The sequence below is a fragment of the Aspergillus bombycis genome (genome assembly GCF_001792695.1).
Source record: "Aspergillus bombycis strain NRRL26010 chromosome Unknown contig00023, whole genome shotgun sequence".
Lineage (NCBI taxonomy): Eukaryota > Fungi > Ascomycota > Eurotiomycetes > Eurotiales > Aspergillaceae > Aspergillus > Aspergillus bombycis.
The window spans coordinates 359,507-371,411 of NW_019170025.1; the positions used below are offsets into that span (position 1 = coordinate 359,507).

General features: G+C 49.4%; 5 protein-coding genes across 5 annotated transcripts; 1 reads left to right on the forward strand and 4 right to left on the reverse strand.

Annotated features, from left to right (window-relative positions):
* Positions 1–768: 768 nt before the first annotated feature.
* Positions 769–1,125, forward strand: ABOM_002656 (uncharacterized protein; the record flags this gene model as incomplete). The annotated part of the gene is made up of 3 exons (XM_022529786.1): positions 769–853; positions 914–1,034; positions 1,095–1,125. The coding sequence occupies 3 exons, from the start codon at positions 769–771 to the stop codon at positions 1,123–1,125; spliced, it is 237 nt and encodes a 78-aa protein (XP_022391228.1).
* A 105-nt stretch (positions 1,126–1,230) lies between these two features.
* On the reverse strand, positions 1,231–3,704 carry ABOM_002657 (LipA and NB-ARC domain protein; the record flags this gene model as incomplete). The annotated part of the gene is made up of 5 exons (XM_022529787.1): positions 1,231–2,742; positions 2,814–3,125; positions 3,218–3,280; positions 3,332–3,575; positions 3,628–3,704. 5 exons carry the CDS (start codon positions 3,702–3,704, stop codon positions 1,231–1,233), a joined length of 2,208 nt encoding a protein of 735 aa, XP_022391193.1.
* A 536-nt stretch (positions 3,705–4,240) lies between these two features.
* On the reverse strand, positions 4,241–5,492 carry ABOM_002658 (TDT family transporter; the record flags this gene model as incomplete). The annotated part of the gene is made up of 4 exons (XM_022529788.1): positions 4,241–4,396; positions 4,458–4,743; positions 4,797–5,093; positions 5,140–5,492. 4 exons carry the CDS (start codon positions 5,490–5,492, stop codon positions 4,241–4,243), a joined length of 1,092 nt encoding a protein of 363 aa, XP_022391221.1.
* A 2,297-nt stretch (positions 5,493–7,789) lies between these two features.
* On the reverse strand, positions 7,790–9,071 carry ABOM_002659 (arabinan endo-1,5-alpha-L-arabinosidase; the record flags this gene model as incomplete). Its single annotated transcript, XM_022529789.1, has 5 exons — positions 7,790–7,925; positions 7,977–8,082; positions 8,155–8,546; positions 8,594–8,611; positions 8,821–9,071. 5 exons carry the CDS (start codon positions 9,069–9,071, stop codon positions 7,790–7,792), a joined length of 903 nt encoding a protein of 300 aa, XP_022391222.1.
* Positions 9,072–9,952: 881 nt separating this feature from the next.
* On the reverse strand, positions 9,953–11,905 carry ABOM_002660 (transcription factor domain-containing protein; the record flags this gene model as incomplete). The annotated part of the gene is made up of 2 exons (XM_022529790.1): positions 9,953–11,239; positions 11,298–11,905. Coding segments are annotated over 2 exons (1,895 nt in total), but the record flags the coding sequence as incomplete, so codon positions are not given.

Below are 11,905 nucleotides of genomic sequence, written 5' to 3' on the forward strand. Positions count from 1 at the left end.
TTCTGAGCAACAATAAGGGAGGTATAATTGTTATGTCTAAATAAGGGAAGAAGAGTCCTTCGAAATTATAGTCATGGTCTCCTTGGCTCAATACATGATCGGTCGCCAGGGACGGTCATTCACTTGGAAAGATCTCTCACTCGCGTACGCTCTCAACTCTTGTGTCCTCAAAATGAAGAATACTCCGCGAACTAACTATGTAGTATTACACCCAACCTTCGTATGCCATTGAACTGGAATCTTTGTGAGCGGACAATCAATTTCCCTTTTCGGACGACCAGCCCTATCCACCTTATGACGTCATCAGGAATACACACTAAATCCATCCAGCCCTTGAAACATCATCGCCCATCATAAGCATAACCCCGACTAATTAACTATACCTGCAATTTCCTGTCGCAAAGACCCCACATTACGCAACTCAGTCAAGCCTCCGACGCAGCCCTGTAGACCTCATCCAATATCCACCCCCGAGTCGCGACCATCACTTCCTAATGCAACTTCCACTCAGATCTCACCGAGTGAAGGGATACAAGAATAGAAACCAGTAGACATCACTGATCTACCTTGATGACATCACTAATATCATTCACGTCGCTTGTATCCGATGTTTGTTTACTTATAAATATGCAGCGTTGTGATGCTTGGGTTCGACTTTCTCGTAGCATCATTCTCTTGTACTTTGTCATCCCCTCACGAAGATAGCCCAAATTCCTATACCCAATACGCAAAGATCAAAACCACAGAAGACCAACAACACACATCAAGATGGATAAGCTTGCCTCGAAGCTCAGCGGTGGACACAAGCACGGTGGTGCTGGTGGTGCCCAGAATGAGGACTACGTCGACAAGGGTAAGTATACCCTTTTCGCTCTTTCAAGATATTGAAATACAGATATTGATGGGCAAACAGGTCTCGACCACCTAGAGACCAAGTACGGCCACGGCAAGATCGACCCCCATAACTCGAAGGTGCGACAGACGAATGAACGCATCACTGACTCCGTGAGGAATAAGTTCGAGAGTGCTACTGGGTACGTGTTACTTCCCCTTCTCCTTTATACGAGACGTACAGCTCACAATACTTTATCTAGAAAACATGTGCCCTCCAAGATCTCGAACTAGACGGAATGTGTTATGGCAGTCATGATTGAGACAAGCGAAATGTATTATACTATCGGCTATGCATGGATAATGAATACAACAACAGATTGTGTATGATGAAAACACCTATAATCGTTTGAAGGAAGAAAGTAACGATTCAAAGCCCGATGAAGTTCTGTAAGGCGCCATAAGCCTGGTGTTCATCCGACACAACTCTAGCATGTTCGGCACGTCGGCTGGAACCGGAACGTTCCCCTTCTGGCATGCATTGACGAGCTGCTCGTAGTAATTCTGCGCCTGTTGATAGTCTCTCTTGGCCATGTACATATTGCCTAGCATGCCCAGGATCGCCTGAGGATCAGGACAGCTCAAAATATCCCTGCTTCGGGCCCAGTCCAGATATCGCCGGAACCAAGGCAGAGCCAGGTCGAGGTTCTGCTGGGAGACAGAGTAACTATATGGGTTGCTTTGTTTCGCGTACATTAGACCCATATAAATCACGATTTGAATGGTCTCGGGGTTGTCAGAACCGAGACACTCTTCTGCCGTGGCCAGCGCTCGTCGTAGCGTTTCGGATGGTTCGGTGATTCCACCCGAAGCAAAAGTCTGACATGCACCAAGCAGCCGGAGACTGCGAATAGAAAGTGGGTTACGAGGGCCCAGCAAGTTGTTCAGCTCCCGGGAGGCCTCTGAGGTAACATTGACTATCTCGTCCGTACCCGTGTGATACTGGACCATAGCCATCACGTTGTTACTATTGTTGCTTGAGAGCTTGGCTACTACCAATTCGATGGTGTCAAGCACCGAGGCGTAGGTCTTGATATGGGTCTCACCCAGCAATCGCTTGAGAGACTCCGTACGCTTTTTGGCGGTCGCAATGCCCTCCTCTCGTCGCTCAACCGAGCTATATGCGTTCGCTAGACGACGGCGTGTCTCCAGCGTGTCAACATCATCTTCTCCGATTGTCATCTGCTGCCGGGCGAGGACATTGGCACAGACAGACTCTCCTTCCTGTTGCTTACCCTGAGACACAAGGATCTCACCCATCAAGCTTTCGGCTCTCATCGTAAGTGGATGGCGCTTGTCGAACACGCGCTGACTGTTGTTGGACACCCATTGGCACCACTCGGCCGCTTTGCCGATATATCCCGACTCAAGGTCGATCTCTGCTAGATTATAGCCGACCTGCAACGTGCTGTGGTGATCTGCACCCAGAGTGCGCAAGTGCTCCTGGAAGATGGTATACTCCACCCTCCGTGCGTCGTCCCACTTCCAGTTATTCTTGTGCTCGGCGGCTTCAACCGACCGTGGATCATTGTCAACAGGATTATATAGGGCTCCAATGACCCGCTGCGTCGCCGGTTGTGAAGCAATGGGGGGAGGATAGGGAGCGCTGCTGTTGGTATGTCGCGGCGGCAATGGTGGTCCCGCGCGTGGCGATGGCGACGGCTGGGGAATATAACCCTGCTCCGTGACCAATAGCTGGTCGGCAACCTGTTTGATATTGCCCTTGATCAGCCTGTACATGGCCCCTCGATTGCCGATCTTGCACATCTGGGAATGATCCGCATCTAGCTTGAGACGCGTCTCGCGGTTCCCAGGGAGTCCAAGGATGGCAGACTCTTCATCTACTACCAACTGCGACCGTTAGCGCGATACCACCCGCTATAAAGACAGGGATGTGAAAGAAAGAGTGTCTAGATACTCACATGACTAATAGAAGCCGGGCCTGACCCTCCCAATAGAACCTCCTTTCCTTCAATGAAACTGATCACTCGGTAGTCTTCCAGTTGGTGACAGAATCGACTACTCATCTGTCTCGTGAATAGGGAGTTGTGCTCCAGGCAATCTAGAAGGTCATTACTGGCGTGGCCCTTAGATACGAACTTGGCGACCTTGGCTGCAATCTTTCCTAGTTCGACACCTTTGGTACCGTGGTGTGGAGTGCCGAAGAAAACAAGACCGTACGTGCCCGTGCGGATGGAAGTATACTTGGGGTCTTCTTGCGCATTCAATAAAGCCTGTTGATGCGATGTTAGCGCTGAGTACATCATGAGCTGACTTTTCCATTATTTCTTCCGAATCATGCCGTGATCCACCTGGCCAACCGTACCTGTTTGATCACCAGTCCACCTAAGCTGTGTCCGATAAAGATGATCTTCGGAGGCCGCGTATTCTATGCACAGTCAGCCCTATGTCAAAGCTTAATACAAGGCGAACCACATACCACCTGCGGACTACGCTCCAGGTCCAGCAAGTTCAACAGTGTATTCGCATGGTCCTTCACACTCGCATTGGACATCACCTGGGGGTTTGTGACGTATGAATTATAGCCGTAGACAAAAACACGCGCCTGGGGGATATCTTGAGGGAGGTAATCCCGTGGCCAGAAGGTTCCGTTCTGATGTGTCCATGTTTCGAAGGCATGGTCGGCTCGACCGCGAGGATTGAGACCGTGTACAAAAACGAAGCTACACGGTCATTATGTATTCGGATTATCAGTATGTTCTGACAAATGCTTACTCGATCTTAGGTGGCTCCGCAGGAGTGTAGACCTCTTCTAGGAATGGGAATTCGTAGTCTGTTGAATCCTTCTCCATTTAGCAACGTCCACATACAACAGTGGGTTGCATGTACCTACCATGGTTGCTTCTCAAAGTATCACGGCTGAAGGATTAGAGAGACGGGATGAATAGGGCGGGAACCCCGGATTCTATAGGTTCTACCAAGACTTCAGCCGCAAGACGGCACGAGCTTATCGTCAAGCGGAAGTCATGTGGGTTATATTCAGACGAAAGAAATGAGGCGCTATCATCTCGCGTATTAGTGCCCGGTTCGGCGTTCATACGAGGCTGCCGGAATGATTTTGAAGGGACGATGGCGCCAGAATCAACTGCGGATTGGCCCTTCGTAGCCGATACTGCATACTAGCCGGAATCCAACTCCCTCCAGTGCCCGATATGATTGGTGAGCCCCTGGCATAGCCCGAATACCATGTGATGAGCTGCAGATTTGGCGTCAATCCAGTGGACTATGAGTGAAACAAGAAGTTGCTCGCGAAGGCATGATTGCTTACAATTGGACTAATCGGTCAAAATCAGGGCCGGAGCCAGAACAGGGTTCTGGGGCGCTTATCCTACGCTTCATCATTCGTCGCGTCATCCTGGCCATCTTCAATCTTCTCCTTCAAGTTTTGCAGGCACGGCGCATGGAATAAAACCCCATGCCATGCCCCGTGCACGGTACGGATGGCAACCACCAGCCACAGTAATATCATCGCGCTGCTGAGTATCTATCACCTGTCAGCCCCCTTGTCCTTCTATGTGCTCTCATAATTCTCTGCGGCAACTTACCGTCCCGCAAACCTTAAAAAACATTAAGTTCATTTCCTTCCCCAGCAGGATGGTATTGGCCGCATATACCCCAAGCGGGAAAGTGAATCCCCACCAGCCCATATTGAAAGGAAACGGTGATCGGTAGTAAATCGTAGCGAGCGCGAAAACGAGCCAAATCAGTCCGAAAGACCACATCAACAGAGACAGCAAGAGACCGAAGACGTATGCTATGTGCCCGACCATTGGGTCAATTGCGTTCGACTCGCCGAGGAGCTGTCGAGCCACCTTTCCCAGGTATAGGATACTACCTCGGAGTCAGATTCATTCTCTCAAGGTTGTATCGTGGCTTGCACTAACCTGAATCCTCCAAAGCCAAGTGGCCCTAGTGGAAGAAAACAGCTCACGATGGTTTCCCTCGAGGGAAGCTTGTGGACCGCCAAACGCTGGTAATAGATCACCAAGATCATCATGGCCATTGGCGTAGACATGCCCCACAGCACGTAGGATACGATCACCGTTCCCATGGCGTGCTGCGCGTTAGGCAAAATATCCGCGATCTCGGCCCCAACCCCGGACGCGACGATTGTGGCGGCGATCGGCAACAATTGCAGCGCGGTGATCCGCTCCAGCGATGTGACGTAATGTTGCGATATACTACATCATATTAACAGGCAATCTTCAGTATCCTGGATGGACTTACAGGATGAATGAGAGGGATGCAGTGACCGCCGCCGCCGCGACCGCATCGACAATCCACAATCCCCAGGCCGTTGTCTTCGCCCATTCTCCCCATTGAGGGACGCAAAGAAACACCCACAACTCGATCAAGGTGGCAAAACCCATGGGACAAGTTGCCAGGAATAACGAATTAACTGGATCCTGTATCATGACCCTCCAAATTTCAGGGTAAAGAGTATAGCGGAGAATTGACATGCTGAGGACGGTGAAAAACAACAAGGCATTCAGAACGAAAAAGGCTATGGCGATGTAATGTAGCGCGGTATGTTCGAAAGGAATGAGATGGAACAATATTCCGGCCATGCCTGTCCCCATTGTGGTGGAAAACCATCTGCGGGTAAAACTCGTTAGTCGGAGTTCAATTGTTACAGCAGGAATGTAGATGTTGACGCACGATGGACTGAAGTTGCTGACGATTCTCCGCCAACCTGCTGTATACTTCAAAAGGCTTTTGCTTTGGGGTCCCGTATGAGGGCGCGGGTCACTGTTTTTCATCCTGAACGACCGGCCGATCTTGACGAGATAAAGTTTTTGTGGGTTAATGAACGATTGTGCAATTGGTACTTGTAAAAGACAATTCTATGACTTTCGTGATTGTGTTGGAGTGAAGTTGATACTAAATACCTATTTCCATGGTTCCTGGATCCAGTTCCCTCGGCCGAGAAATTCTCGTGACTGCCTTGTACCCGAAGACCGGCGAAGGCCGACACACAGCATCAACTCCGCCTCGTTTGGTAAGGGTCCTCGTAGAGCTCTTAATATGAGAATTCTCTACTACATTTAAGAACCGCTTGTATGCTTGGCAAGTGGGTGGTTGAAAGATGGTGATCTGGGTAGGTCCTGGGAAAAGTACGGGTCATGCATGTAATAAGAACTATGCGCCATTGTCATGCCATATATCCTAAAAGTTACTACGAGGCAGATAAACACACAATAGGAACTTTAAAATCAATTAGGATTCTCTGGGGCCTGGGACTTCTAAAGAACGTGAAGTGGAATACCGCACCTCAAGCTGTTCCCACAACATAGCCTAAATATATATCAATCTTGCCTGTTTACAAGCATTTGAACTTAAGCCATTAGCATTGTTGTATGGAGCCATGAACGGTTAGACCAATTCTACAGACAAACTAAACAATCTAGTTTGTGGTAGGAAACTGTTGGCGAACCTGGGCAATAATTGGATTTCGTATTTGAGGCGTCGAACTGCTACGAGTGTTAAGGGAAGGGAAGGGGTTCAACTTCAAGGGTTGAACCCTTTAAGGATGGAAAATGCCAAGTCTGAAGTTGCCGAGGCATCTCGAATGAGTCATGTTTGCACAATGGTGAATCGGTTCTGATACGAATTTGGCAATGTAGATTAATGCTAAGGGATGCTGGTGTTGAAATGGATCAGATGCTTCCCTGACATCACGACAAGATTGAGCTGTACACTCAAGCAAGGTGGATGGAGAACCTGTATTGTCACGACATGCTTACTGTGGATTTACATATTGTGAAGGAGCTCAATAGTAGGGCGTCATTGGAATTCACAGCTGCTGCTCAAGCTTTCTGTCTAGGGTTACCATGTACCACGCCGGCGTATGGATTAGCGTGGGCCAAAATCGTGGAATTTCATTGCGTCAATTCAGTTGATTCGGCTTCCTTGTCTCTATATTATTCTTCTCGGGCTCTTTATGTGATTGTAGGTATACCAAGTGTCCAGAAATTGGGTAAAATGTATCGAGTAATAGCGGCGAGAGATACTTCTGGCATCAAGTCTCATAATCTCCCCAGGATAGCGGCGGAGTGACATACTTATAAGGTATACGCCAACACGCTGTTATCACTCAATATAGTCTGTTCCAGTTTCCCCACCGCCATGATCATTGGTCCACCTATTCCATATATGAGATGGCATATTCCTGCATCGTTCTTATTATAATGTTGTGTGCATGCAACAATACTAAAATTAAAAAGAAAAAGATGCCAAGGATAAAGTACAAATGAAACTAGAGGAACTAGGTCTATAATCGACAACGCATTACGCAGCGCAACACATCGTTAGAACGAATATCACCGCCTATCTGAGGAGACACAAGGGTGGTTCTCCCGCTTTAATATATCAGAGTCGGATGAGCTTATAACCCAAACATGATTGTCAGGGCCTGCCGTTTGTGTCCCGTGTTGTAAATAAGGTGTGACACACTAAGTCACAGCGCGGAAGATCCATGTCAATCCGGCGATCGCACGGGCTACTTACTATAAATAGCATGCTCTGTACTTGACCGTGAGTGCGACTATCCATAAGGGTGTTGCTGGATACTGGTCGTGTTCGCACGGAACAGGTGGAGTTTCATCCTGGATGATTTTCGCGTAGCTGTGTCATCTATGCCCTAAATTGGTATCCATTGAGACACGAGGTCAACAATATAGGATATGTATGACCGGTGGTGAATGCTAAAGAACGACAGATACTGAGAGTTTAAGGTATATATAGGCACGTATCGTAAAGTGGGACGAGAGCTGGTCGAGAGTAAGGCTACTCGGCTCTCGTTATTGGAATATGTTTTTCCACAGAAGCTGAACTATGTACAAAAGATTGCTTCTCGGCACCTAGACAGGTGATTCACTTAGACAGAAGGCCATCCGCTCGAGAAGTCGATGGCGTTCCATCCGAATAGCTTCTGGGAGTCACCATACCCGATAGTCGTATCAACATAGTGATAGTAGAGAACAGGGCCAAGGCTCGGGTCGGTGTAGACACCCCTGTAAAGGTTAGCCCGTATGAACACAGGTAGAGATAGAGATGCCACATACTGTCCACCAGGTCCATAGACATTATCATGGCTCTCGAGAACGACGGTACCACCGCCATCCGTGCACGCAACGCCGTTCGCATCAACCTGCATCATTAGCCACACGTCTTACAAGGTCCATAGTTAAAGAAGAAAGAAATAAGAAAAGAGGAAACTCACAAAGCCCCCTGTCGGCGTACTCGACCGACAAACCTTGATCTTATACTCCTGTCCTGCAGCAGGCATAGTCTGGTCATACCCACAGCACGTTCCCCAGGAGTAGAACAGATAGTAATAATCTCCGTATTTGTACAGATATGCACCCTCGACTGGGTGTGTATCAGCTGGATCGAAAGCAACATTAACCGGCGTTGACGTCGAAGACGTGGCGTCTCCGTTCAGTGTGACTTGGAAGATGTCTTGCCAGAATGAGCCAAAGGTCAGGTAGTTGGCAGAGCCGTCAACCAGGAGGTTGGCGTCGATGGCGTTGTATTGGTTACCCGTGGTAGATGTAACCCCGATTGAGCCCTGGTCGGTCCAGGTACCTTCCTCCATGGTTTCGGAGGTTGCGAGACCGATGGCAGATTCTTGGCTGCCAAAGCTCGATACAGCGTAGTAGAGGTGATAAAGGTTGCCCACCTTCTGCACGTCAGGTGCCTAAGAGTTGTTAGCTGTATGTTGCTAGGTAGTGTGGGAAGATGCATAAGGGTGGTTCATTCCAATATCGTTCGCAGGATGACACCAGCGAAAATAACAATAAAAATAAAGCTAACAAATGGATCGAAATAGCGACAAGTACACACTAGGGAGGATCGATAAGGCAAGATAAAAAAAAAGAAAAAGAAATACCTACCCAAGGATCATACCTCCCGGAATTTTCAATCGAGGACCCACCAGGCAATACAGACCCAAGAGCTGTCCATGGGCCTTCAATAGATGAAGCAGAGGCAAAGGAGATGTTATTTCCTGTAGAAAAGCGATAGTACGTTCCATCGTCATTCTGGATTAAGGCAGGGTCATGGATATTGCAGGCACCAGAGCAAGCCCCCGGGTTAGCGTAACCATGAACCACCGCAACCCGTAGTAGGGCTAATGCAAGAGAAGATTGGAGATACATGATTAGCGAAGAAAGAGAGATGCGTGGCTTGAAGACTCAATTTCCCTGCGAGATACATAGTACTATATATACTGGGGGTCCGGTTTCTTGTACTTATCTCCGAGTGTATGTGCGCGCATTCTACACGAAAGACGTGCTTTACTCCGCCGGAGATCAACAAATACATCTATTCGAGGAATGCAATCCTCCGACATACGGTTTTCCGTGTGCCTCCAGTAATGTCCGACCCGGTTGTTGGTGCTGGGACGTAGCGATCTATAGTACATGCATTATACGCATGGTCCAAGTCACCGGTCGTGACACGGAGACAGTCCATCGTCTGTATGTTTCATTTGTGCTCCACTAGAAGTCCCGTCTGAGAAAGAAAACAGCTGATATGTCAACTATACATGACGTACAAGAGGGCAGGACGAATGCAGGATAGGATAACCCCTCCTCCTATTCAGCCAAGAAATGGCCGAGGGATGCGGTTCGACGGTCAGCCAGCCAGTCACCAGCACGAACTCCTCACTCAGCAACGGAGAAATTACATCATTGGGGTATTCTGCAGGCAAAGCTATAGCATCTACAGCGATTGGCTCATGGCGACACTCGTCCAGGAATTTTGCCCATTCTAGTAAGCGAATACACTTGTCACGGGGAGTGCTGATCGTCTTGGCTTGGCCAATTACCCGAGTGGATTCTTCAGGCAGAAACCTCGGGATTGAGATGCATTAGCTTCAGACTATTTGGCTCGCGTGCATTAGACTAGTTCCACCAATGACAGGGATACTTAGACCTGTCTAGGACGGAGAGACCAAGCCAAGTTGCGCATACCCCCTGGTCAAACAGACTATACTAAGAACTATTCGGTAAACCAACCCTCAGAGCGCCACCTTCATCTACAACAGGCCAGCCATGACGCGGGTCAGCGCCTCATTTTCGGCGTGAAACGCATCAACCCCTTCAACCCCTGCACTAGCGCCCTCGGATGCAGATGTCTCCTCGGAGGGGCCCGTCTTGGGGTCGAAGTAAAGTCCTCCAGCCATCTCAAAGAAACTGGTCAAATCGTCACAGCTATCGTCATTGTTGCCATAATTAACGGGCGCCGTCGCCGGTGGAGAAGACACGGACCAAAGGGAGGCGGAAGGTTGTGGAGTCGGGATACCGGATGGCTGGTGCTGGTGCGACGGGACCAACGGCGTCTGCGACAGAATGGACTGGTTCGAGTCATGCTGCCCGTGGCTGAAACGAGATAGTACCTTGCCAAGGTTTTCCGGCGGTTGCCCGTGTTTATAAGGCGATTTGCCGACGTTCAGCTTAATCAATTTCAAACTGCGGATGATTTTCTGTAGTCGTCTCGATGTTCTGGCCCGAGTGGATGACTTTCTCACCATGTCTACGGCGGCATAGAATTCCGCACGACAGACGTTGCTGAACCGACTCGGGGCATGGAACACGGCGAGGAACAGTGCGGCCAGTGCCGAAATTAGGAAGTAATTGAACGGCTCTGGACGCTGGAAATAGATATCCGAAACACGCGTGAAGTAGTCTAGCATGTGGATCGTACTTTTTGCAGTCTCGACGGCGACGGATGCGCCAGAGAAATTCGTCTCAATGCTCTCACTACTGAGCAAATTTTGACGGTACACGAGAATGCGAAGCTGGTTGGCCTGCAGCGCAAGGAGAACTTGCAACATCATCATGTTATCGTTCTGAACCGAGTCAGGGGATGAGCGTCGTGAAGGGTCGAACCGCAGTTCCTGTGGAATGGACTGGATCCATTGCTGGACTTGAAAGTCAAGGTACGAACAGTAGTCCGACGTCGCTGCACGCGATCGACTGCCCCAGCCGACTACGAGCCCCCATATCTTGCCGCTGAGTCGTGCGTACGAGATCATACAAGTGAGATAAGGTGTGGCGGTTCCTAGCACGGGAAGGTTGGTGTCCATGTCGGTGTCCTGAATAGCGAAGGGAAGGCCAGTGCCAAAGGACCATTTCCGGTCCAACACGTAGATACACCAAAATAGACGACTAGCCCACGTCCATTGCAGCTCCCCGGGGAACACACCTCCGGTTCTATACCAGGTCTCTTGGCAATGAAGGCCTAGTTGCATTGAGCCTCGACAAGCCATCCCAATACAACGCCACGAAATCACTTCATCATCCCGGTACGAATGGAATATTGACTTGAAGACGATTACTGTTAGTCATATGTGCAGGGAATAGAGCGGATAGGCTACACACCAGCAATGTCAATATAAGAAGCTCTTTCATGTCAACCTCGGGGATATTGACGCGAGTCGCGAAACGATCCTCAACACTTTCTGCCAACACAGCAGCTCGCTCACTCCGTCCATGCGATTCCGTCACCAAAGCTATTGCCAAGATAATTTTCAGCACCTCCACATCGCGCGCAAAGAACCAGTCCTGTTGCTCCGAGCTCAGGATCTGGCGAGAGTCATCTCGAAAGAAATCGACAATACACGCGCGCACACTGTCCAGATCAACACATGGGTACATCAAGCCCACCGTGTTTTCATAGACTGTCACCAGCCTCAGAGCCTCTGTCAGCCCTAGGTTTCCTAGTGGATCATCGGTCACAATATCCGCATCAGGCGCTGCAATGGGACTCGGTGCAGCAGTGGATTCAAATTCATCGTCCTCCTCCGACGGCTTCCGACGCGCGGTCAGGCCGAACTCCGCACTCGTGGGTCCAACGTGATACGGTGACATTGGCCGATTCATAATACGCTGTAGACCAGTATTTGTGGTTTGAGAAGATACGATGGAAGCTGGTGTCGGAGTGGGCTTATTTGCGTTACTATTAGCAGGCGACGACGATTCGAGCTCGC